The 27,873-nt window shown below is 45.0% G+C and overlaps 1 protein-coding gene across 2 annotated transcripts in view; it reads right to left on the bottom strand.

Annotated features, from left to right (window-relative positions):
• Fut10 (fucosyltransferase 10) overlaps window positions 1–27,873 on the bottom strand; it is a 74,701-nt gene that overhangs the window by 46,611 nt on the left and 217 nt on the right. Inside the window, exons 2-4 of one of the 2 annotated variants that reach the window (XM_052162570.1) lie at window positions 26,953–27,068; window positions 19,798–20,137; window positions 12,709–13,003 (exon numbers count right to left, since the gene is read on the bottom strand). In XM_052162570.1, coding sequence (XP_052018530.1) covers window positions 12,709–13,003; window positions 19,798–19,878 — 376 coding nt within the window. In that variant the 5' untranslated portion in view covers window positions 19,879–20,137; window positions 26,953–27,068. The remainder of the gene's footprint in view (window positions 1–12,708; window positions 13,004–19,797; window positions 20,138–26,952; window positions 27,069–27,873) is intronic. The other variant, XM_052162569.1, reaches the window with a different exon arrangement.

The raw sequence follows: 27,873 nt of genomic DNA, 5'->3' as shown, positions 1-27,873 counted from the left end.
TTGAACATTAAATCTAAATATTAACTAGATAAAATTATCATCCTTCATCCTAAAATATTTCTGCTAGTACATAACACTAACACTTTTTCCCCTTTGTATAATAAAATGAAGCGTTAAAGAGTGAAATGTGAACATTTTCAAACGTAACTGGAATAACTTGCTCTGTGACCAGCTTTAACTGTGCATACTGCCCTCTAGTGGCGCCTCATGGGAAGCCACCCTGAAATCTGTATGTGAAGTTGACTTAGCAAACCCTCCAACAACTTCAGCGCTCAGTCTCCTAATTCTAGGTCCCAGAATTTGGCTAGAACAATTTCTTTGACAGTGTGTCTTCGCTGTGGTCTTTTCCAAAAGGTTCCACCCAAGCCTCCTGAAAACTAGTTAATGGTAAATGTAGAGAGAAATGTGTTCTAAGGCCCGAGCAAATTCTCCTTCAGTTGGAGAGCAGAGCCCTTTTGCTGTTCTCAGCTCCTTGTGAATCTGCAGGTGCTTTCCGACCTAAAAGCAGAGTGGGACAGAAATGTAACATGGCACAGGGCATGCGCACAGAGAACCACAGTGCCCGTGGCAGCAGCCTCTTCCACGACTATACACATCCACAGGCATCTGAAGTGCAGCTGTACTGTCGCCATTAGTAACTGCTTGACCAAATCTATCTAATCCAAACAAGGCAAGGCAAATACTATCCCAGCGGGTAATAATGGGAGGGGTCACAGACAAACAGTTCCTGTGGGTGGCAATGGATAGGATCAATAGCAGAGAAGGACAAATACAATGTTAACAGCAGCTTTTACCACTATCAAGCGTCTGTGAAACTCCTCAGCTTTATTTAGTACCTGATGAAGTTGCACAAAATGCTGGCTTGGGCTCAGTTCTGAGCTGCTACGTAACAGAGACAGTGCCGTACACTGCTCTCAACTCTGCTGCGGGCTTTCCGTCTCTTGAGGTGACGCTCTTCCATCCCTGGCCACAGACCTCCTAGCCACACCAGCTCTGCGAACCATGAAGTTGGGGACCTGAGCTGGGGTGCTCAGGCATAGCAAACCAAAACCTATAATGCAGGCAGTGGAAACAATGGGTTCAGGGGGCATAGTGGGTGCAGGGAGTACAGCTGGGCAGTGGGGGGCAGTGGGAGTAGTGGGTACAGTAGATGCAGTGGGCATGGTGGGCTCAGAGGGTGCAGTGGGGTGCAGAGTGGGCAGTTGGTGCAGCAGGTGCAGTGGGGGCAATGGGCGTAGTGGACATAGTGGATGCAGTGGGCACAACGGGCACAGTGGTGGCAGTGGTGCAGTGTGGTACAGTGGGGTACAGCGGGCACAGTGTGGGCAGTGCATGCAGTGAAGACAATGGAGAAAGCGAAGGCAATGGAGGTAGTGGGGGATGGGGGGTAAGAGCAAGCTCTCCTGAGGGGACTCTCTTCAGAGGACCTCACAGAAATTCAGAGTAATTGTAAAGCTGGTTCCTGAGCTATGAGCTGATAGCAACTCCCCTCTCCACACTGGCATCCGCTCCACACCAACATCTGCTCTGACCAAGAAACCCTCCCAAAATGTTTGCTTCCACATAAAATCAGGAGAACAGTCCTGACAGATTTCCCTTTACAGGCCAGCCACGAAGAACGTGGGCGTCAACTTAAAACACAGTATCACTTCCCAGAAACCAACAAACACATAATTAGGGTAACAGTTCCCAGTGTAGCTTTTCTGTGTGTGATGTGTGATGTTGGGTTGGAATGCAGAGCCTTCAAGCACACCGAGCTGAACTCTCCACCTCTCTCATTAAAATGTTAGTCCTCGTGTGACACTGAACTGAAAAGAGAACACTTCTCCTTACACAGGAGAAATTTAAAAGCAGTGGGGGAAAATCTCCACGTCTTCTGACTATATCAGAAAGACATAGACTTGTAAACCATGAGGCTAAGGTTAAAATTCAGATTAGCCGCATGAATGATTGACAGAGCAGAACGCATTCACCTTCCAAATGAGTTAAAGGGTGATCTTACCAGACTACGTTGTGTCTATAAGGCAGGGTACTTTGGAAATGTTACTTCCTACCCTTTTCCTTCTTCCTAGAGTCTCAGGGTCCAGCCTATGAGGCCCAGATCCAATGGAGGGACAGAAGTGCTACTCTCTATGTGCTGTGAGCTCCCAAAGGAAAGAAGCTACTGGCCAGAACAAAGTGGCGTCCACCCTCATGCACCAGCCTGCCTGCAGCATGGCTTCCGTGTGTACTGATTGGGGCAGGATCCTTCCCAGCCCTAGGAAGGACTGCCGTGAATGAGGATGCGCCGCCAGAGGCTAAGACACGCTCAAAACCCTCACCAGCCTCCTCTCCCTAACTCCCGCTAGAAGCTTCTCACTCACACCCCATTTTTCTTCTGAACAAATTGTTCTCTGGCTTCTCAGTTTCCAAATTGACATCTCTCCCTCTCCTGGTCTGTTCCTAATTAAACAGCCGGACAAGCCTGCCCTGCTAACCTCACAGAGGTTTCTACGCCGACAGCTCTCTGCTGCCCCCTCTCGTCACCATGTGGAACAGCTGACTCTCGCCACAAAACCCACTGATTCTTTTGGCAGCTCTCTCCCGATGGTGCCCTGCAGGACTGCGCTCAGCACTAGAAAGAAATGCAACAGGAATCAAAATGGAAAAGGCCCTCATTTTTGTGCCGCTCACGACACAGTAGGAAAGACACACAGTGATCCGTCCCATGGTAAACGCTACATCGGAACTCAGAAGACTTGTGAGATGTTTTAAGAGCAGGCTAGACCTTGTCAGCAGGTTAGAGGAGGTCTCCTAGGGTAATGCTGCAGGAGGAGATTGAAGGATACAAAGGAGCAATTGCTCATGGCCATGGGAAAAGAAAGGAACTAGAAATTGTGGGTTTTTTTTTTCTTTTTGTTTTGTTGTCGTTGTTTTGTTCTTCTGTGTAGACCTGGCCCTGGCTGTCCTGTAACTCACTCTAGAGACCAGGCTGGCCTTAAACCCAGAGATCCATCTGTCTCTGCTTCCCAACTGCTGGGATCAAAGGCATGCGCCACCACACCCTGGATGGCAATCACATTTTCGAGAGAAAGACTATACTCACTGTTTAGCAGTGTGGTCTTCGCTGTTTCAGTGTGAACTAAATCTCTGGACTCCTGCTAGGGGCAAGTGAAGACAGGAATGGGATCTTAGGTGCACATGGAAGTGGGGTCCAGATAAGATCTGGCCTGGTTCTCCAGTTAGTCTGTGGTACTTCAGTGCTAATAGGACTGACCTTACTTCTATGAAATAAGTTCAAATCTATGATCTCTAAGTTAACCCTTCACATTCTGCCATACTGAGAACAAATCATCAGCTGAGACAGTAACTGACACACTCAGCTTGTTATCAAGACAGACAGACAACAGACAGACAGACAGAATAAAAACTAGTTTTTAAAACACCACATGAAAATTCATCACATCAGGTGAACAGGATTGAAAATACTACACTGTGTAAATTTACTAAGAATTAAAGACAAATATTTTTAGTGTGGCTAGTTTTATTTTGAATTTCCCAGGAATGCAGGATCGTATAAATTAAAGGGAAAGCAGCCGTCCCTGAGTATCTACCCAATGTGCTCTGTTGAGGACACTGCACCCAAGGTCATGCAACTGGGTGTCAATACAGCGTTCCTTTGTCTAAATTCGGGACTCTATAAGGGACCCTGACGGCCATCATTGACTTCACACAGCCATACAAATGTTCACTGTGCCCTCCACATCGACTTACACAGACTAGAAAAGGATCCTGACCATAAATGGTTACATTTGTGCGTGGACAGTCCCGAGTGAGGAGGAAGATGGAAAGGGATCCAGGATGGGGACCATCTCATTCCACTCCTGCTGGGCGATTTTATGAGCGGCAGTGCCCAGCAGCTGTGAGGCTTAGAGGCTTAGCAACGGTCTTGTCCAATCAGCTTGCGATACCTTTGGAAATACAGCGAGGCAAGGATGCTGTGGGAGAAGGCAGTGTTGCCAGGCTTGCTTACAAGGTGCTCAACAATCAGAGGCAAGGAAGTATTCTTTCCGGAGACCAGTCAGTGTCTCTCAAGAGTTCCCATCCACTAGGCATAAAAGTACTAGACCAAACCAACCTAAAAGCAAAACCTTAGGCAGAGGGAAAGCTAGAGAATTCCTAGCCATCAGCCTTTATAACAGTGCTATGTATCATGCCATTGTGATTTTCTTAAAGTAGACAGATTAAAATCCAACACTAACAGAGAGTATTTTTTTAATGGATGGAAAGAAGTTTCTTAGCTGCAAGGAAATAATAAATTCTTTACATGTCACGCTTTTTCTAAAAGCTATCTTTACAAAGAGAAAAAAAGCTAGTGAGCTGTTAATCTGTTCATAAATTTTGTTACTGCTTTTGTGCTGGGCTAATTCTGAAAACAAAATGGCTTTGTGGATTACATTTCTATTTAAGCCGAATTAATATCCGTACAGGCCTTGAGGAGTGACACACTGGTTTAATCAGGCAGGGCACAGACATCAGTGTCCTCCCATCCCAACCTTCCTGCCACATGTCAGAGACCACTCACAACCCCTTCAAGACTTGACAATTCCTGTTTTCTTGTCAGACAGATCATGCAGATACGCAAGGGTTCCTTTCCATAATTCTTAGAGGGTTTTTATTAGGAAAACAACCAAATAATTGGGTTGCAGATGCAGAGCCTAATTGAAATTAGGGGATTATACTGAAAGAATAATTAAGGGGTAGTTTACAACCTAGACACTAACAGCTCAGCTGCCTTTCTAACTCAAAGCCCAGAAGGTTGTCACCCTCGTGTGACCCTTTGAGAATTTCAGTTTGCTTTCTATCGCTGTGGGTTTTGTAAAAATCAGTAACAAAAATCATTCTGATCAAAAGGAACTTAGGGGAGAAAGGTGTTTGTTTCAGCTAACGAGTTACAGGTTATCGTTGAGGGAAGTCAGGGTCAGAACTCAAGCAGGAACCGGAAGCGGAAACCATGGATAAACTGCTTGCTGGCCCACTGGTTAGTTTTCTGTAAGATCCCGGATGGCCTGCCCAGGAAACTACACTGCCTGCCCGCAGGGGGCAAGGCAATCCTGCATCAATTAACCATCGTGATAACGCCTCTCAAGCAAATCCTCAGGCGGATCTGAGCAGGGCAATCCATTCACCTGAGAACAGTCTAGAACGATGAGGAAAAGTCTCTCTGAGAAATGGCAGAAAGGTGTCTAGTGTGGAAGAGGAAGCCGGAAAGCACGAGCCAAGTAATGGAAGGGTACAGGAAAGATTCTACAGCTGGAAGGCGGGGGCGGGGGGGGGGGAGGGGGGAGGGGTGGAAAGAGGTGGGAGGGGCCTGTCTGAGCAGCTGCGCTCCTACACCCACCTCCCTCCCTCTCTTTTTCATTACATATGATCACAGCAAGACAATGAACATAAACCCCTAAGCGTCCCCTGGAACAAAGACAAATATCTACCGGCTTGGCTACCATTGGTCCTCAGTGATTTTTATTACAACTCTCCGAAGACAAAGAATCCACAGATTGTATCCGTAAGACACTTTATATCATTCAGGACAAGTTCGTAAGCAGCTGTGTCACTTGCTTGTCCTCACAACTCCTCATGGTATTTCAAGACTCCATGAGCTCTCTCTTGTTCTATCTATAATCTTTCTTCTAATTGCTTCCTCACAGTTTATGCCAATTAAGAGATCTTCCTACACTGCCGGGCCCTTGGAAGGTAGGGGTGTGCACACCTATAATCCCAGCACTCAAATGACAGAACAGGAAGATCCCAAATTCAAGTCCAGCCTGGATTACATAGGTGTCCCAGGCCCACTTGGACCATTTGTGTCCCTTTTTTCACAAACAAAAACAAAAAGACAGCAATCAAAAGCCTTGTAAAACAGGCCCCTTTGGAACAAATAAGATCAACTACTGAGTTGATCAAATATTGAAAGTACCTAAGCCAGGCAGTGGTGGTGCATGTCTGTAATCCCAGCACTCTGGGAGGCAGAGACAGGTGGATTTCTGAGTTCGAGGCCAGCCTGGTCTACAGAGTGAGTTCCAGGACAGCCAGGACTACACAGAGAAACCCTGTCTCGAAAAACCAAAAAAAAAAAAAAAAAAAAAAAAAAGGACCTAGACTATCAGATGAGATACAGTGAGGCCGCGCCCTCAGGGGCCACTGTGACTCCCCCAGTCACTGGAGGTCAGCACCACACCTAGACAGCAGCTCTCCTTACAGGCTTTTCTACATCTTAGTGTAATGTCAGACTTCAGTGAGGCATGCTAATAGCCAGATTTCCCAATAATAGCCAGATTTCGCAGGAGGTAGGATACTGCAACAGTTATGACGTCCTTACCGTACCTATTACAGACACACCTATCCAGAAATGTACTGCAAAGAGAACAACTGCCTATTCTGACTACCTCACTCCCATGAAAGTACCCCACCCACCCTTCCTGAGGGACACTTTTCCAGAGAGCCTTTTAAAAGTTCAGTTTTGTTCTAAAAATTACCGCAGGGGCCATTTCTAAGACTACCTACCCTTTAGTCACTATGGATTTGGGATTAAAGACTATTCACTGGTGACTGCTTAATTTTTCTTTCAGACAATTGTCGATGAAGCTAATTCTCTGCATTTCTCAAGTGAGCCAGGCAGAAGTGCTCATTATATTCCTTTACCTAAAGTCTTTATTACCTCCTAAATATGCTTATATTCAGTAATCATCTCTAGAAGAAGAGAAAAAAGGTGGGTTAAAGGTAACAAATAAAGGTAACAAAATCCAACCTGGTGTATAATAGGTTAGAGGTGGCATAATCTGCCTGACTTCCTTTGCCCTTTATGGGGGTCAGCTGTTGATACCCTAATCATTTTTTTTCTGCCTTTTCTTTTTTAATCTCTGCTGCAACAGAGTCCTCACTACAGCATAAGTGACCCACTTAACAAAACCTAGGAAACCCCAGACAGAAAAAATATGTTGAAGCCAGGCATTTGCAAAATGGGACCTCATCACTAGAAAGGTGAGGCTGGAGGATCTCACAAGTCTGAGGACAGCCTGAGGTACACGGCAAGACCTTTCCTGAGAAAGAATGAAAGGAGGTGAGAAATGGGAAGGGTGTATGTGCACTCCCCCACCCCCCAAACACAAATGCAGACACACCCAACCATGCTCTGCAATAACAACATACCACTGCATACCATAATAATAGCATTGATTACCACTGCAATACAGAAAGGACTATACCACTGGTGAAACATTGCTAGACCCACCCTAGACCTCTGTGGTGGTGGTGGTTTGAAATTGCTTGGCCCAGGAAGTCGCACTATTAGGAGGTGTGGCCTTGTTGAAGCAGGTGTGGCCTCGTTGAAGGAAGTGTGTCACTGTGGGGCCAGAACAATGAGTCAGCGCAGTCCTATCAGTGTAACCAGTGTGACGTCACACACTACTAGGGAGAAATAATGCACAATACAAAACCAAGACCACGGTTACTGTAGTGGCTATTCCTGGTTGTCAAATTGACTATATGAACTACAATCAAAAATTGGAGGGCTCACCTCTGATCCTAATCTGGAGGCGCAGAGATACAAGTTTCTGACCTGGATCTTGGCATGGAGATCTTGAAGCATAGTGGCTATGAATTCCAGAAGATTAAGACAGGGAGGAGTTCAAGGTGATCTGGGATTAAAGGCACAGTCAGTGTACACGCCTTTAATCTGGGCCATACCCTCTGCTGGAGACCTATATAAGGACATTAGAAGAAGACACTCTCACTCTTTCTTGTCTGCTTGCCTTGTGGGACTGAACAACTGCTAGATTCTTAGACTTCCATCCACAGCTGCTGCTGACCACTGTTGGCGAGTTGGACTACAGGTTGTTTAAGTCATCGACAAATTCCCTAACTATATAAAGACTACCCATACGTTCCATCACTCTAGAGAACCCTGACTAATACAGTTACCTTACTATCATCCTCTCTACTCTGTACAATTAGCATTGTGCTTGGCAGAGAGTTGATGAGCATTCAAGGAGAAACTTCCCCTGATGAAAAGACCCAGGGGTGGTTTATAAGTGTTGTACTTGACCTGGCTTTTGAATAGCTAGGAACTGAAACAAGGATCTTGTGTGTACAAGGCAAGTGTTCTGGCCCCGAGCTACATCCACAGACCTTAGTGGAGGGTCCTCTGTCCCTTCCTCGCCACTGACTCTCACAGAAGCTCTTCAGCTTTCAGTGACTCCCCCTCCCCATCCTCCGACTGGATATAAAATCGTAAGCCAACATCCTTGCTCGGTCAGTGTAGCCTTCAACGCTCATTTCTTCCTTACCTAGAACTCTTTGTTACATGTCTCAGACACTAGGTTTTCTTCCTCCACCTGCCATGGTATCAAATCCTAACTACATTTTCCATCAAGGGTAACTGGAAATTTCTCCTACGTTACTTGGGTTTGTTGTTTCTCTCCCTGAGAAGTGGATACAGACAGCCTCACATAGACAAAATACCTGCTCTACCACTGAGCCGCCCCCTGTCCCTCTCTTACTTCATTAAGGAAGCCTTAGAAAACATTTTTTCAACGTTCCTTACTGCCTCAGAATTCCCCAGCCCCCCAAGATCTGTGGGCATTTCTCTGACTCAGTGGTTCTCATTAGGTCCTCTCATTAGGTTCTCCCTAATGCTACACAACCCTTTAATATAGTTTCTCATATTATGGTAAGCCCCAACAATAACATTATTTTTGATACTACTTCATAACTGGAACTTTGCTAGTGTCATGAATCATAACACAAATGTTTGATATGCAGAAAGGTCTTACACAACCCGTGAGAAAATATCTGATATTCTCCCAAAGTGGTCACAACAGGCAGGTTGAGAACCAGTGCTCTAAAAGCACATGGGTCAGCCAGTCTTACATATATGGGATAATATCAGAAACCATTGTTCATCGATACTTCCAACCAAATAGAGGCTGTGCACTAGATTATTCTGACAAGAGACAGACAAACTACAGAGCCTTTAGGCTACAGAGATGGAATTAATCATGATGCCAATCCAGGAACATTGTGATGTATACCCAAGATGGCCACTGTTCTGTTCTCACCTTTATACATGAGGTTTAACTGATGGACTCAAAGGATTAAACATGGAAAGCAGAAATAGACCTGTGGAGCCTTGAATGGAACATTAACAAAAATGGCAAACACTTAGCACTCGGCTGTCAGTGAGAGCGGTGGCAAGCAAGAGGACCTACGGTATGACAGGTCACGGCTGAGGCACAATCTTAACAGGCCAGGAAGCTGGAAGACAGTGGAGCTACCTCTGAGAAAACACGGCCCTAGCATGACTACAGAATTAACTGTGGGGCAGAGAGATACGCAGTCCTGGAGAGTCGCCAAGCAGAATCTGTTTTATGGGCTTCCAGCAGCCCAGCTATTTGAGTTCCTACCATGATAGAAGGAAAGAGTCACCCAGAAAAGCAATCCTTACTGAATTTTAACTGATTAAGAACAAGGAAATTCTATACATTAGCTGAGACAGAAGAATGAGGCAAAAACACACTATGCACAATGTGTGTGTGTGTGTGTGTGTGTGTGTGTGTGTATACAGGTGTTCAACTTGGGCAAAAGCCAATGGTGTGCTTTTTAAAATGTCTACTAGAGATTCCTAAGAGCATCCACATGTCAGGTATTATTTTGTATGTCATACAAATTGTAGTCTGGGACAGAGCTCAGTGATAACACACTTACTGAGCATATACAAGGCTCTGGGTTCGATCCTCAGCACAAATAAATAAATATTCAATTTGGAATCTGAAGAGATGGCTCAATCAAAAAAATGCTACTCCAGAAGCAAGAGGACCTGAATTCAATCCCCAACACCCACATTAAAAAGATGGATGCAGTGGCAAATACTTATAATCCCAGCACTATAGAGACAGAGACAGATTCAGCCAGATCAGCCTAATTGGTCAGCCCTGGGTCCCAGTGGAAGACCTTGACACAAAACTCAAGGTAGATGACTCCTGAGAAATGACATCCAAGGGTAACTTCTACCCTCTCCATGCACACATACACACATGCATGTACACACATACATGTACCTCTCTATCTACATTAACATGCATTTACACATACCCACATAAACATGCGCATGCATATATACTCACATATTCCATATACATGAATAACTTCCTATCTGTACCTTGGTTGGGGTTTTAAGTTGTTTGCTTACTGTATAGCATTCCACTATGTCAACACAACACATTTTATTTAACTTTATGTTTTAAAAGTATTTTTAAAATATCTGAGTTATTTTTAAAGCTTTTATTAAGCCAAAACTACCACACACATGTACCTATATGAGAATTAATAAAGATATGCACCTGCTAGGGGGTTATCTGATATGAATTTATGTTTATTAGCTATTGCCAAACCAACATCCAAAGAAGTTTTCATCAGTCACTATAGTATAATCATTTTAAACCATTAATGCTATAAATGCACATCAATCCTATATCCCTGAGTAACAGTGTGTGTACAGAATCATGATTTTCTTCTGCAGTCAGTTCTAGTTACGATGTTCTGCTTCTCACCTTTGCAAGCCTACTACAGTGTTGTTAAAATTGAGGGCAGTTAAGCCACGTGCTTTGATGCATGTCTGAAACCCCAACAGGCAAGAAGCAGGGAGGGAGGAATTTGCCACCAGCCTGGGCCACATCACAGAACCCAGTCTCAAAAAGCCAAAGAAAAAGAAAGAAAGAAATTAAACTCAATATTTAATTTTGCTTCAGATCAAAGCATGGCACAAAGAGTGGATTACAGCCCTCATCCACACCTGTTCAACATGGGCTTCTGAATCCTGAGCAATCTAGATTTAGATGGGCTTTACAAATATATCATCATATCTATATTATATCATATCTACAGCATACCTTCAGCGTGGCTGCAATTAAATGATGTTCAGAAGAAGCACTCAGTGCTGTTGTGCTTTTGTCATCTTCTCTCAGAACAAGCGAGCCACAGCCTGACCCTGAAAGACCAGACCTTACTCTGACCCACATTCACATGGATCCAGGAAGCAATCAGCCAGAAATGGATGCTTAAATACAAGGCACACAACGCCAAGCTCCCGGTAAGCCCCCAAGTCCACGCTTTTTGACTTCTAATACTTTAACAAGTGGGGAAGAAAATCTCCTATCTGATCTTGTGTGACAGTCAAAACATAGACACACTGGAAATACCATGTAAGATCATCTTCAGATTGTGTGTGTAAGGAAAACCTGAGACATGAGTAAACTGAATCCCATTCCAAAGATATGGCAGTGGGTGTTTGTGTGCTTGTGTGCTTGTGTGCTTGTGTGTACGTGTGTGTGTGTGTGTGTGTGTGTGTGTTTCAGATCTGAAAAAGCAAATACTGAAACAGTTGTAGCCCAACGACTTCAGTTAAATGATACTCAACCTGAGCTGTGGATTTCTCTGACTTTTACGTGCCTGGATTTTATCGAATGCATATGATACCAGGCCACTCACGCCCACTGCTCTGTGAGCCTGACTCTGTGGGACATACAAACTCCCTGCCTCTACCTGATGGGGCTGAGAACGGCTCAATTCCACCCTAGTCTCGGTCTGCCATTCCAATACCACAACTAGACACACACACACCATAGACACACACACACACACACACACACACCATACATGCATACACACTCACACGTACACTCCCACATGTGCACACACATGCACAAGCACACAGACACAAACACACACTCGCACATGGGTCCCACACCATGCCTGCCTGTCTGGCCCATGCTCCCCACCACGGTGGTCATGGATTCTTCTGGAATGGTGAACTTTCGTTTATAGGTTGCCTCTGTCATGGTGCCTCTTCACAGTGACAGAAAAGTCACTAGGACACCATGTTTACATAGCAATCACCTGAATGACTTAGCTCCCTCCCCAGCCATTTCTTTTTTATTTTGATTAACCTAACATCAAAGAGATAAACATTACACGTGTTTATGTCCATGCAGGCATCTGTCATGATGACCAGAAGTTCCTGCCTTCATTGCCAACGATATCTGAACTCATGCCAACAATACCGAAGTCGAAGTATCAAATTCAGTAAACATTACACTTACCTGTGAAAACCCAAATAACCAAGCCTATATTAGTATCCTAGTTGCTATTCTACTGCTGAGAAGACACACCATGACCAAGGCAGCTTATCAAAGGCAGCATGTAATTGGGAGACTTACGGTTTCAGAGAGTTAGTGCAGGATCATCATGGCGAGGAGTATGGTGGCACACAGGCAGGCATGGTGCCAGATGCTAATTGCTAAGAGCTTCTATCCTCATCCGCAGTCAGCAGAGGAGACTGGACCTGGCACAGGTTTTTGAAACCTCAAAAGCCTACCCCAGTGACATACCTTCTCCAATAAGCCATATCTCCTAATCCTTCCTAAATAGTCCATCAACTGGGGACCAGTCATTCAAACTTATGCGTCTCTAGGGGGCCATTCCCTTTCAAACCAGCACAGTTGGCCAGGGTTGTTTGATAGCTGCTAAATACCTCAGGCCTTCTACAGAGCCAATGCTAAAGAAATCAGGCGTTCCGGCACGTGATCAAGGAAGAGTTCTGCCCTCTCAGGAGATGAGCAGTAACTAGGCTTCAAACAGACATCAATGAAAGGAGTAAGGGAAAGCCAAACTCACCATAGAAGAGGAAGGCCTTGGTCATTGGATGATGCTGGAAGGTCCTGTTGATTGTAAAGAAGCAAGCATCCGCCCCACACTGGCCGAGCCTGCCCGTCTCTCCAGTCAGTGGCGACCACCACAGCACAATGGGGTAGCGACCAGCATCCACCTTGTTCCTCCCAGCCAAGGCCAGGGCTTCCTTTACAGGAAATGGATTCAGGCCTTTAGGCTCACCTTCCATGTCTTTATGTCCATCTTGCAAATTGGAGCTTTGAAACTTCTTCCTTTCAAATTTCCCAAGCTCAACCACTACCTGAAAGCGAAGACAATCAGCCTCAGAATCTGGTCCACCCATTTCATTCAGCACATCTCCCGTCTGCCGTGATGATTTTGCTTCCTGTCAGTCTTCGGCAATAACATACCAAAACTCCGTTGTTTTTAACAGAACCTCTAACATTCAATCTTACCAATAAAGACTCAGGAGCCAAATGCTAGGCTAGAAGCCTGCTAGCTCAGAGAGACAGAGAAGGCAACCACTTGACCTTCCTCCTCGGCCAGCATCCCAAAAGGAAAAGCAAACCCCCCTGCTCCACACTGGCTGAAAAACCCTTCAAACAGAACGCCCCGCCCTTCTACTTCCTGTGTGGCCTCTCTATCCATCCTTCTGATTCCCTCTTACTCTGTTTTTTTTCCTAGGGTCACTCCCTGTCAACTGGTTGCTCGCTCCACTTCTTGACCTATGGTTGACTTTATTAATCCTGTTTACAATGAACAGAAAGCTCTTGGATTAAAGGTGCATGCTAAGGCTGAGCCACATCACAATTAGAAACAGGTTTTTCCGGTAAATAACATCATCTTGGGGTTCACAGTGTGATCAAATATTCTACAACGAAACCCCTTTAGAACAATACACATAAGACACATGTTATGATACAATCATACAGGTCAAGAGCTAGGCATGGGGGCTGGAGAGATGGCTCAGGGGTTAAGAGCACTGACTGCTCTTCAAATCCCAGCAACCACATGGTGGCTCACAACCGTCCATAATGAGATCTGACTCCCTCTTCTGGTGTGTCTGAAGATAGCTACAGTGTACTTACATATAACAATAAATAAATCTTTGGGCCAGAATGAGTAGGGCCAGAGCCAGCAGAAGTCCTAGTTCAATTCCCAGCAATCACATGATGGCTCACCACCACCTGTACAACTACAATGTACTCATAAACATAAATAATAAATAAATCTTTTAAAAAAAATTACAAACAAAAAGGAAGAGCTAGGCATGGGCTTATAGTCTAAAATCCAAGGGCCAGCAAAATGCATATTCTTCTCTAGAGACCCCGAGGGACAGCCTGACCTCTTGTTTTTTTCTATCTTTTAGGAATAGCTCACAATTCTTATTGACTCCTGACCCCATTTTCAATATTGAGATCTATTAATACCACTTCCCTCGCTGCTGACATCAGCCCTCTCTGTGCCCACATCCAGGAAAGGTTCTCCGCTCTTAATGACTTGTGATTACCTTCCATCTCTGTGGATAATTCAGGATTGCTTCCTTCCTTGGTCCCGGGTGATGCTGTAACAGCACACCTGAAGCTAATAACCTCTAAAGGGCAAAGATTTGTTTCTCATAGTTCTGGAGTCTACATGATCCAACCTTGAGGAGCCAATGGGAAGGAAAGGGGCAGGAAGGGCTGAGGTGGAGCTTAGTGCTGGGATGTTTGCTCCCCATAATCGAACCAGTGGGCTCTATCCTGGCACATGCCCTCCCCCAAAGGGATTATTTTAGAGCCAGAAATGGTATATACACGTGATCCTACATAGCAGACACCAAGTTCAGGATCAATGTGGAATCTGTCTCAAAAAAAGGACAGAGAGAGAGAGAGAGAGAGAGAATATGAATAGCAGAGTCATCGTTTTATCAGCAACCAGTCCCTAAGATAGATAGCACAGCCCAGTGACAAAGGCACCCAGTCCACGGTGAACCACCTCTCCCGTCCACCTTTCATTATTCCCATTGTGTGGATTAAATTCCAACATATAAACTCTAAGGGACACATTCACACCAAAGCTTTTCCCCATCACACGCTACAGTCACACTAATCACATCTGCAAAGTCCCTGCGAAAGTTCTATATGAAGTGATAAGTTCACCATTTCCAGAGGCCAGGACACGGACACAGCTCCCAAATTATCTGCCAACCAGGGTTAGTAATGCTAACAGGCGGTCAGACACAGAGGGCCCTGAAACCTATCCCAAAGGGATGCTTTACTAACTCCTCCACAGTGACCCCCAGAGGGTTTGCACCCTGGATGGGAGGAGATACACAGTCAGCAGCCAGGGGCAGCTCCTTTTCAATGGGCATGCTGTTCCTGGTCTGAGAAAGGGGCCACTGGCCACCATGCATCACATGGAACCTGTAAGTCTCTGCAAAAAGGGTAAAACTTAAATTACCCATGCCAACTAAAATGTTAAGACCTGTTCTCTGAAAGCCAAGTGCTGGCTCTTCCAAAGAGTAAAGCAATCACATTTGCTTTAAGCAAGAAAACCCAAGCCAGCCCTTGCCAAGAGCTTTCTCTGCATTTTTATAATGTAATAATATGGCTCTTCCCCAAAACCTTGAGAGAAGCAAGTTAATTTACAGTCCTAGACCCTCTTTTCATTTGACCTTCCTTGCTAATGTACAACCAGTAACTTACGGAAAAAAAAGAAAAGACCGTCAAAACTCCAGGAGTTTTGTTCCGTGTGCCTCACTCACGTCTCCTGTGGAAAGTGTAAGGTTCATTACAAATGACAGAGGCGATTTTAAGGGGAGATAAATACACTTTCAATGTGTGTTTATCCCCAGATGCCATTGTCTGGTTGTAGGAAATATGGACACAGAAGGACATTAAACAAAACCTTAAGGATAAGATTAGCCAAATCTATAATCTCAAGGAGAAATAAACCAGTTTATTCAACAAATCCAAGACAGAGAATAAACCTCCCAAACAAACAAAAAATACAAATGCAAACCTCAAGATTCGCCACCCAAATGCAGTGTGTGAAGATGTATTTATTTATGGCAGATTCCGAATGGCATTACCAAAGAGCTTTTCACTGGGAGAAATCTGGCACGCTACTGCAGAGGGTACTGAGAACCTATTGTTCCCCACAGTAGGTGGGATAGCAGATGTGTGGTTATGGTTTTTGAAGTCTGCAGATTGAAGAGATGGCTCCTGACTAAGTACACTTACTCTACTCTTAGAAGACCTGACTTTTTCCCGGGACTCACATTAGGCAGCTAAAACCACTATATCTCTAGTTATGGAGGATCTGATACCCTCTTTTAGTCTCTGCAGGCTTCCACAAATATGGCACAGTTTCACGAATACACATACACACATGTGCACACATATATATGCATGCATGCACATACACACATACATACACACACACACACACACACACAAACACACACACACATACAAAAACAAAACTAAATAAATCCTTTAAAGTCTAACTGTGTGATATAGGGTACACACTCACAATTCCAGCATTCAGGGCTAGGGGCTTTAGGACAGGATGATATAGTGAATTTGAAATTAGGCTGGCAGGAGAGATAGACACAGAAAGAGAGATAGATCAACCCAGTCTCAAAAAGAAAAATGGTCCATATCTGTTAGAAAAGCTTGCTAACGCATAGCCAAGTGAAGTGCTACAAGGATTTATTTTAAAATGCCCCATGTGTATTCATGAATTATTTTTGCAAGTAGGCAATTAAAATTCGAAAATAAAGAAACATACACACATTGTGAATTTTCTGACAAAATATAATGAAGTGTGGATTTAGAATGATGACTAAAGTGCATATTCCCTCCACCAGTGTTTGGGCTTAACTGGGCGATTATCATTTACATCGTCGTGTGTAGACTACTATTTGTATTAGTCACTTTACGCATTGCTATGACCAAATACCCAACAAGGAGCAAGTTAAAGAAGCAGTGCTCACCCCTGGCTCACAGATCAGGAACACAGCACATGATAGCAGGGAAGTCACAAAGGCAGAGGCTCCTCATGCTAGGAACAAAGAACTGCTGACTGCCTCCAATCCCATCCCAATCAGGAACAGGAGGTGTTAGAATCACAGAGCCCCTGCCCAGCAGATCACACATTTAAGAGCTCTATCATTCAATCCTAATTAGAAGGGACCTGCAGCAGTCAAAAGTCCAGTAGGCATCTTGGTTTCCATGACTCCCATGATTTACTGGCATTCATCATGAATGTGTAACAACCATCTGACTTGTGACCAAGAGAGCTGGTACTTCAAGGGAGGCACAATATTTATAGTTGAGCTTATGTCTATACTTTAACCATCACTGTGCGAGATTTAATTTGAAATCAGAAAACAAAGATGAGAGCTAACTTAAAGTGTGAGTGCTGGAGACATTTGTCCTGGTTCATCCATCCTTGATGAGCCTTGATCTAGATTTAATAACAAAGTCGGGTATACATTGAATGGTAAAGGCAGCAGGATTAGGAATTGAAGGTCAACCTCAGCTACACAGAGAGTTCAAGGACAGGCTTTATTACTAAGACCCAGTCACAAAAAACTAAAAGCCAGTGAGCTGGGGTGGTCATAGGCTATAGAGTTGAACCTGCTACTGCTGTATCACTAAATGGTCACATTGTGAAATCACCTTCTAAATATTTATATTCACTACTATAGACCTGGGCTGCTCTCAACAAGCTTCTTTTAGCTAGGTAGTGTTGTGTAGCCCTGGCCTTGTATTTTGATGCTAATTCCACTCCAGGGAGGGACTGTAGACTAGGAGTTAGTTAATCTTGTATACATGTGCCTTGAGAACCTTCTCCCCACCTTAACCTTTCAAATAAAGGCTAGAGCCAATGATTGGACAGGAGGAAGGAGGAGGAGCTGAGAGTCTAGGGGAGGAGAAAGGGATGGATGGGGAAGGGGGAGGAGCTATGGATGATTGACGGAGAAGATGGAGAGAAGTGCAAGTTCTATGGGATAACACAGATGGGAATAGAGTAGTGTAGTGGGAGACCCGCCCAGTATAGGTGTATAGCTTGTATTGATATTGATTGAGTTGAGATTTCTTTTACCAGGTAATTACCTTTTTTTTTTTTTTTTTTTTGGTTTTTCGAGACAGGGTTTCTCTGTGTAGCCCTAGCTGTCCTGGAACTCACTCTGTAGACCAGGCTAGCCTCGAACTCAGAAATCCGCCTGCCTCTGCCTCCCAAGTTCTGGGATTACAGGCGTGCACCACCACGCCCGGCTAACAGGTAGCTTTCAATGCAGAGATGTATAACTGGTTTAAGTGCTGAGAACAAGAAACCTAGTTCTTAGCAGGCTATCTCTCTGGACTCCACAACCCTCAAGGCTCAGAGAACATCAGAGAAGAGGAGGTGAAGGGATGTGGGAGCTGCAGGACAGGACAGAGTACTGTGAAACGCTCTTTCTAGACATGATGAGGCTCCTGCACGCATGACCTCACAGCAGTACTTTACCTATAGGGCACCCACATAAGATCAAGCGGGCCAAAACTGCAGTGCAGATGGGATGGCTACACCCCAGGCCCCACCCATTACTGAGAAGCCGATGACTGCTACAGAGGAAAGACTCATTCTTCTCAGGCTCCTAATGACATTCTGCTATACCCACAGATCAGTGCCTCAGCCATCATTAGAGAAGCGTCTTCTTGCAGAATATGGGAAGCAACACAGAGACCCGTAACTAAACAATGTGCAAAGAGTGAGAGACTTTGGATCACTCAGTTCTAAATGGGATGTCTTCATCAAATCCCTCTCCTCAGGGATCGGGGAGCTCTGTGGAAGAGGACACAGGAAGACTGTAAGAGCCAGAGGAGAGGGAGGACTCCAAGACAACAGTATCTTCCAGACAAAGCAATACTGATGCACATATTACCTCAGAGACCATGGCAGCATGCACAGGACCTGCACAGATTAACCAGATGGGATCCCAGCACTGAGGCAGGGAAGTAGACATGAGTGGGTTCCCATTCCTAACCAAGAGCTATCTACAACTGATACACCAGCTTGCAGGGGGAAAGTCAGCTTTCTCCAATGGAGTGTCACTGGGTATATCAACTACATTCCATGACAGACTCCATGCCAACACACACACACACACACACACACACACACACACACAGACATACATACACACACACACACACACACTCCATTTTTTTGCAGGATTTTCATTTCAGTTTGGCATTTTGTTTTTTGTCTTATTGCTTTTTCGTTGTTTCATATTTGTTTTGTGCTTTTATGCTTTTTCTAAAGAGAGAGAACATGCCAGGCAGTGGTGGCACACGCCTGTAATCCCAGTACTCTGGGAGGCAGAGGCAGGCGGATTTCTGAGTTCAAGGTGAGCCTGGCCTACAGAGTGAGTTCCAGGACAGCCAGGACTACACAGAGAAACCCTGTCTCAGGGAAGGAAAAAAAAAAAAAACAACAACAAAAACAAAAAAGAGAGAGAGAGAGAAAACATAATAGTTTGATGTGTAGGGAGGTGGAAGGATCATAAAAGAATTGGAAGAAAAGGAAAATATGATCAAACTATACTGTATAAAGAAAAAAAATTTAATAAAATTATAAAAATGACTGAACAAGGTGGCGTATGCCGATCGTCACAACACTTTGGAGGTTAAAGGCAGGAAGATCAATGCTGAATACATATCAAAGCCCATGAGATAATACTGAAAAGAAAAAGAGAAAGTGTTCTCCTGACTGGGCACAGTGGCTCCTTCCTTTAATCCCAAAACTTAGGAGCCAGAAGCAGAAGTACTTTGAGTTCCAGAATACCACGAACTACATGAGAGAAACCCGCGAACACACACATACATACACAGAGGGGAGGAAGAGGAGAAGGAGGAGGTGGAGAAGAAGAAAGACAAAAAAAAAAAAAGGAATAAAAGAATAGAACTGAGGTGCTCTCCCTGCTTTGTAATGTGGGTTCGCAATGCTGAAAAGTTAAGTAAACATGAATTACTCAGAGTGCTGGGGAAAGAGAACTGGGCAGGAAGGAGATGGCCAAGGCCTAGCAACGAGTCTGCTCTACACAGCCCTGATTCCCAGTACCTGGAGTGTCACCATCAGAAAGACGGTAGCTGTCATACACAGGCAAGATGCCAGAAGCTTCCTCCTCTGAATCCGCACCATGCTGCCCGGACCCGGATGACTGACAAAGGGCTGGCCTGGCCACCAGTGGGTGTCCTCTAGTCAGCCCGAAGCCAGAGACAACTATACATGGAGGAACCATCTGGGTGCCAATTTCCTGCTGGGATCTGGTCTCCATGAAGAACTGAGAGTCACGGTTCCGAAAGGGCCTGGCTTGGCGCGGGGTAGGGAACAGCACGCAATCTTCTTAGGCTATCATCAGAACAGCTGGAGTCCTCAGACACGGTGCCATCCAAAAACACTGCAACAAATGAATAGTATTTTAACCATTATGAAGGGTAAAAGCACTGAAAGTCTGACGCTAAAAGGAACCTTATAGAACATGAACATAAAACCTAATTATATACATAACCTAATCATATACATAGACTTAATACCTCACTCAGAAAGAAGGAAACTGAGACCAGAATGGTTACCTAACTTGCTCAGGGTCACACAGTTTCATCAACTCCCAAGTCTCAACTCTGTAATTCGTCGGCCATCAGAAGATTGTATTCCAGGGTTATTTACAGGAATTTACTTCCTAGCTAGGACTCAAGGGAGAATAAAGAAATAAACCACACACACACACACACACACACACACACACACACACACACTTACTTCTGATAAAGCCCAGGGGGGGAAATAATAAAGGTTGATGCTAAAGAAACCAACCAGCCCATCAAGGACTTCTGCTTCCTGGATTTTTTTTAAGATTTATTTATTGTATGTATGTGAGTAGTCTAGCTCTCTTCAGACACCCCAGAAGAGGGCATCAGATCTCATTACAGATGGTTGTGAGCCACCATGTGGTTGCTGGGATTTGAACTCTGATCCTCTGGAAGAACAGATGGTGCTCTTAACCACTGAGCCATCTCTCCAGCCCCCTTGCTCCCTGGATTATTTGCTGAGTCTTTGGTAGAAAGTACGGCAAAGCTGGGGACTGTGTGGGGAACATGAGTCTCTGCAAGCTTCACGTTCGATTTTCATCTATCTGGACTGGGTGAACATTGTTGGTGTTTCAGAGACAGGTCCCCATGAAGCCAGGTTAGCCTCAAACTCACTACTATAGCCAAAGAGGGCCCTGAACCTCCGGTCCCTTCCCCATCCCTGATTCCACCTCCTAAATGGTGGGGTTACAGGCACCCACCAACACGCCCAGATTTATGGGGTATTAGGAATGAAACCCAGGGCCTTGTGCACTCCAGGCAGAGAACTGATATACATTACCAGACTCTTCAGAAAATAAATAAATGGGGTCACCCACACAGACTCCCCATAGCCTCTCCCATTGCAGTTCTACAGCTGGGGAGATGCCCCCAACCAACTTCCATTCTCACTCCCTGAGATTCCTACCAGAGGGGGATAGAGAGACTGAAGTGGCCTCCTCCTGTAGCCAGAAAAGACTTCCAGTAGAAGGAGGGTGACATCAACTGACCCACAAAACCTTCAACTCAAAATCTGTCCTGACAACAAGATGCACAGGGATAAAAATGGAGCAGAGACTGGGGGATGGCCAGCCAATGACAGGCCCAACTTGAGACCTATCCCATGGGAGAGACCCAATCTCTGACACTGTTAATGATACTCTGCTATGTTAACAGACAGGAGCCTAGCAGCAGAGGGAAACAAATGCAGAGACTCATGGCCACACATCAGGCAGAGCTCAGGAGTCTTGTGGAAGAGTAGGGGATGGAAGTAAGCCTGCTAGTGGGGGTGGAGGGGAGTCAAGGACACCACAAGACCAACAGAGCCAACTAACCTAGGCCCTTGGAGACTCACAGAGACTGAGTCACCAACCAAGGAGCATGCAGGGTCTGGACCTAGGCCTCACACACATTTGGAGCAAATGTACAGCTTGGTCATCATGTGGGTCCCCTAGCTACTGGAGTGGAGCACAGTCAGTCCCAACTTCCCTATAGAAGCATCCTCGAATTGGTTATACAATACCAAGAGATCAGCTCTATCCATGCTAGTAGTAACATTATACAGGCTGAGCAGGTTGTATTTATAAATTTAGGAATGAGTGTGTGTGTGTGTGTGTGTGTGTGTGTGTGTGTGTGTGTGTGTGTGTGTGTATACTCGCGCAAATATGTAACAGCAATTTACAAAGCAGGCCATGAATTTGAGAGAGGGCAAGGGAGGAGCTAAAGGAATAAAAGAGAAGGATAGAAATACTGTAAATACATCATTTTACAAAGTCGCAACTTTAATAAATACTGCAAACAGAAACCAGGTTAGCTCTGAAATTCATGTATTCTTTCACAGTTTTTAACATTAATACTATAAAATTCAAGCTAAATGCTTCTAACACAGAGAACAACCAACCCTGGCTCGAACAGCCGTCTGCTGATGGGTCAAAGAAAAAGGGAACAAATGCTCTAAGACCCTCACAAGCACCCAGCAGGATTCTATGGAGCGTGTGTTAATAGCTATTAGCTATATAAGACATGCAGCTAGCATTTTGAATTCCAGTTTCAGGTTCTCTCCTTCAACCCTAATATCAATTTGGAGAAGTTACTAAGTATTTCTAGTCCTCAGTGTAGTCACTGTGAGTAATAATAAAGTTCATCCCTTCCTTTGCATGACAGATTATTAAGTTTTCATTTTAAGTGCAAAAGCGATTTTCTATAGCTCTGATTAGAATGACCCAGATTAGGTAGTAAAATATTCCCATCTTAGATGGGAAGAAAAGGACATCACTTTCAGCCCAGCTAGATGGGTGAGTAGGTAAAATCACTTACCATGCAAACCTCCGACCTATATTCGATCCCCAGAACTCATGGTGAAAAGACTAGAAACTTCCAAAAAAGTGTCCTTTGACCTTCACATATATTCACTGGCCACACACAGCCACACAGGTCCCATGCTGAACACACATACAATCATATAAATCACTAAAAGTAAAATTAAGACTACATCAAGCTGCCAAAGAGTTACAAATCTGTCACTCACTCAACCTTATTTACAATCACTTTGAAAAGTAAGACAAGGTGGGGATTATTCTAGTTATTACAAAAGGGAAACTAAGCCTTACTAAATTTAAGCCACTGCCCTAGGATCATATTTTTAGAATGGGTCTAGAAGTCAGGTCATGTGATTTCAAGATCAATAGAAAGACACCAGAGACATGGCAGCTATTCAGACAGAAAGAGTCAAGAATGAAAGAAAACAGCTGAAGAGAGATTTGGAAGCTGGTCTGGGGTATTTTTGTAGCTACTACATCTCAGGATACTTGTAGATTTTTGTTTTTGTTTTTTTTCTTTGTGATTTTTATACACTCTATCATATCAACTACCAAAGAATAAATCAAGAAAGAGTAAACCAAGTTCATCAAGTTCCCTTTATGAACATCACCTCATAAGGTGACTGCTGAAGCCAGGGCTGTAGTAAGGTGTCAGGAACCTGGCTGTGACTTAAATATTCACAACTCAAGAGCAGATTCCAGGATCTGAATTACACTCTAGCAATTTGCAGGCCTCGAGGTACATTTACAATAGTAGCAGGCAGTCTAACCCATGCCAGCAATTAGCCAGGAGCATGTCATCAAGTCAGAAGTCCTCCAGCTGGGGAGGGCAGATGGACCCACAGAGAGCTCCAATGACAGGGCATTCCAAAAGGGAGCCTCCCCTCTGTGTCTGTTCATCATTGCCTACAGGATGAAGCTCAGAGTTCTTCAGAGAGAACTCTGAAAGGAGAGCGTCAGGACAATGCCCCATAATATTCTTTTCCGGCACAGAGGAAGTATCTGTTCACAGGCCGTGGTATGTGTTAGTTAGGGTTTCACTGCTGTGGACAGACACCATGACCATGGCAAGTCTTAGAAGGACAACATTTAATAGAGGCTGGCTCACAGGTTCCAGAGATTCAGTCCATTTATCATCAAGACAGGAGCATGGCAGCATCCAGGCAGGCATGGTGCAGGAGGAGCTGAGAGCTCTACATCTTCATCTGAAGGCTGCTAGCAGAATCCTGGCTTCCAGGCAGCTAGGTCTTAAAGCCCACATCCACAGTGCCACACCTACTCCAACAGGGCCACACCTTCTAATAGTGCCACTCTGTGGGCCAAGCATATACAAACCATCACAGTATGTAACATCTGAAACAGTCTCTGACTAAAACCATTTCCTGACCTAGAGCTAAGCTTCCCTAACGCATCACATGGCTGCTTCGCACTATCTACAGCTGTCCATCTGCTCTGAGGAAAGGGTCTGGGAAAGTGGAGATTAGAAGTACTTTTATACAAAGAAATGAGCAGGAAAATAATTCCTGTTTTCTTCTACGGAAGGTAAGGCTAAGTATCTAAAAAAAAAAAAAAAAAAAAAAAATCCACAGACTGTGGGTGCCAAGCTTCAGATTTTGGCAGTGCGGAACCATCAATAGCGCCAAGGAATTTCTGCCATGTCCCTGATGAAGGTGATAAAGAAGATCCAGTGACATGCCTGACACACTGAGTTGTCTGACTCTGGAACTGCTGCTTTTCTTGTTGCTGTAAGAAAGAGTGTGGCAAAAGCAATGGGAGGGACTTGAGGGACCTCGGGTGGGATAGGTTCGGCTCACCTCACAGTGGGGAAGGCACAGGTGCAGCTGTGTGAGGGAGCTGCTCGCACTGTGTCCACAGTCAAGAAACAGGCGAGCGCTAGTACTCAGCTCCCTTCCTCCCTTTGATCAGCACACAGGATGCTGCCGCCCTCATTCAGAGCAAGTCTTCCCTTCTCTCCAGAACCTTCCTGGAAACACTCTGAGAAGACTCCAGAGTCATGCATCCCTGATGCTGACAATGAAGATTAACTCTCCCAAATACTGATGCTCAATGGGCTCCTCTCCCATCTGCCAGGATAGAAATGAGGCAGAAGACACGCAGCTCTAAAATGACTCTTCTGATTGGTTCTCCATTAGGGGCGTCAACGGCAATCGTCTTCACTAGGCTAGTGAAGAAAACACCAGAGACTGTTTGGGAAGAATCTTATTATCAAACCTGAATGATTCACAGTAATGCTTAATTCCTCAAAGAGATTCGGTTCTCTATGAGATATTGTCACTTCATAATGTATAAATCTCCAGTACACCCCTTAAAGTGTGGCTGTCTTAAGGAAAAAATGACATGGGACACTGGCATGAATGTGTCACATTCTCGAGTACATTTATCTGTCTCCTTTCAACAATGTCACGTCCAGTCTCCTCATTCGCCCCTACAGTGTGCTCTCAGTCCCCAAAACTAGTGTTCTTCCCATTCCCATCCTCCTGGATTCACCACTCAGCTAGTGATAAATTCATGTCCCAAGAAGGAAAACTGAGTATCTTTCTCTGACTGAAGTCTGACCATGCCTTCACAAAGGTTCCAAAGATCAGCTTAAAAGAGGTCCAGTAAAGGGCTGCGGCTCAGGGGCAGGTTGCTTGTCTACCACACACACGGCCCTGGGCTCCAACCCCAACGCTGAAAAGGAAACACGACCATGTGAACCTTCTCTATTTCTGTAGCTTCCTGCCCTGGTCTCTTCCTGGGGGCCCTACCTCCATCACCCAGGCCCTACCTCCTTAAAGTCTCTACAACTTCCCAACACAGTGTCCCAGCTAGAGACCAAGTGTACAAACATGAGCTTGTGGGAGAGGGTGTCTGGTGTAGAATGATAAGTAAGATGCTGTGTTTCTGGGGACAATCCTGCATCCATTTAAAAGCACTTAAATACAGTCTGGGAAGGTTTCTGTACTATGCCCAATTTATGTATATATGAGTAACATTGGCCAAATTATCATCTTCTCCTTTATTTCCTAAGTATAATCCTAAGGAAGGGTTTTCTGAATGTTGTTTATGAGGAAAAAAACTCCAAAACTGCTTTATTTTTGTCCTTGAAGAATGCAGGGTGAGCAGGAACCCAGTAACAACAGAGGCTCTGATTCACTGTTAGACACTGCCATCTAGCAGGCAGCCAGCAGATGAGTCATTACAACTTCAGAATTTTAACCTATCTCCCCCCGCCCCCCATCCCAGACAGGGTTTCTCTGTGTAGCCCTGGCTGTCCTGGAACTTGCTCTGTAGACCAGGCTGGCCTCAAACTCAGAAATCCACCTGCTTCTGCCTCCCAGAATGCTGGGATTACAGGTGTGTGTCACCACCGCCCGGCATTAACATACCTTTCTGGTCATCTGACATGTTGCTTTTGGTTTTGAAGCAAAAGACAGGTTTTGGTTTTCTATTTTGTTTTTTTCCTGTTCTTAGCCTAAGCTGGCCTCTAAATCACCTTTTCTTGCCTTGGTTTCCAAAATGAGTGCTAGAAATATAGGCTGCTGAATAAGAAAGAACAAGAGAAAGAAAGAAAGAAAGAAAGAAAGAAAGAAAGAAAGAAAGAAAGAAAGAAAGAAAGAAAGAAAGAAAGAAAGAAAGACAGACAGACAGACAGACAGACAGGAAGGAAGGAAGGAAGGAAGGAAGAAAGAAAGAAAGAAAGAAAGAAAGAAAGAAAGAAAGAAAGAAAGAAAGAAAGAAAGAAAGAGGCAGAAAGAAGTGAGATGACCTCTCCCAGGCATGGTGGAGAAGGTTTATTGGAGAGATGAGAGCATAGCCCAAGGCAAGAGCTGCTGGGAGAATCCAGAGTGGACAGCGACCCGGTAGACTGAGCCAGGCCACAGGAGGAGATGGGAAGCACAACAGGGAGAGCCCGGATGGAAACTATGAGGCAAAAATGGCAAGGGGGCGGGGCACAGCCAAAATGACTGCTTTATATAGGGCAGAGCCCCTGAGGGAAGGACTGCTCACTGAAGAAGTTTAGGGTAGGGGGCTGGGTATACCAGCCAGGAGAACCCTGTAACTGGTAGGGACGGAGGAATACTGGGAGAACATGGCTGCCAACCTCAACTTTGATATGTTCATAAGCACCCCGGTTGGCCCATTGTCATGTCACCAGTTTGAGGCCTAACAGCAGTGGAGCACTACACTTGGAAACCATCTGAGAGGCAGTTCTAACGTGGAAATAGAGGAGTACTCTGTAGGTTGTTAGCTGGAACATTCAGTGTTCAACTGAATTATTCAGTGTTCAGCTGATTATTCAATGCAGACACCAATTCAGGCCCTACCTGAAAGAATTCTGAGAGTATGGCGGCCCAAAGGGAAGCAAGACTCTAGTTTGTAGTACGATATCTTCAGCGAGCCCAAGCCTGGTCCTGTGCGTGTGAGAAGTGGTGCACCTCATCTGAAGGAAGGAAGGCTGCATTACGGTCCTGAGCATCGCATCGGCTTGCCTTATTCAAAACTGGATCTATCCGGGTCGCATGCATTGCGCAACTATTCCTAGCGCTGTTTCAGGGCATCGCGTCAGTGCTTAGGAGGTAATCTATTGGAGCTGTTATGTTAAGATAAAGGCACTTTGTGTAAGATTTGATATCAATTAACGAATCATGGGGAAATTCCAAGCAACTGCCATTAAAAGTCACAAGTTCTGTATCTTTTAATACGAAATGAGTCGTATTTTAAGTGCCCTGGCTGGGTACAAAAACCCTAAGAAACTACTTGTGTGTGGCTAATCAAAGCCTGCTCTTTGCAGGCTCTTCCACAGTATCTAATAAACGCACAAGGCATCCACCTCCTGAAAGTCAAAATTGCTACTCACTGGGCACAAGTTCTATCAACAAGTGTTTCTAAGAGAGGAGCACGCAGGTGCGAGTCACAGTTCTCCACACCACAGGGCCTTGAGACTTTTGCCTGGGGCCTTGGGAAGGAAGCTGAGTTGCAGTCCCAGCTCCGGGCTAAATCAGACCCTCGGGATATCGCACTCCTCTCGGTTCCCGGAGCCTTGAGGCTCCGGGGCCACCGGCTCCCAGACTGTGCTCTCCGGCGCCAGATCCGCTCGCGCCCCAGTTTCTGGCCCCAGAAGGCGTTGCTTAGGGTTTCTAGGATCCCACCCCCACCTCCTCCCAGCCGACTCTGTTCGCCAGGGCCCAGCAAACTGTCTCCTCTTACACTCTACTGCACAGCGCCCTAGTCTCCACCAGCAGCAG

This window comes from Apodemus sylvaticus, chromosome 18, assembly GCF_947179515.1.
Source record: "Apodemus sylvaticus chromosome 18, mApoSyl1.1, whole genome shotgun sequence".
Lineage (NCBI taxonomy): Eukaryota > Metazoa > Chordata > Mammalia > Rodentia > Muridae > Apodemus > Apodemus sylvaticus.
Note: the sequence above shows the minus strand (reverse complement) of the source record. Positions and strands in the feature narration are given on the sequence as shown.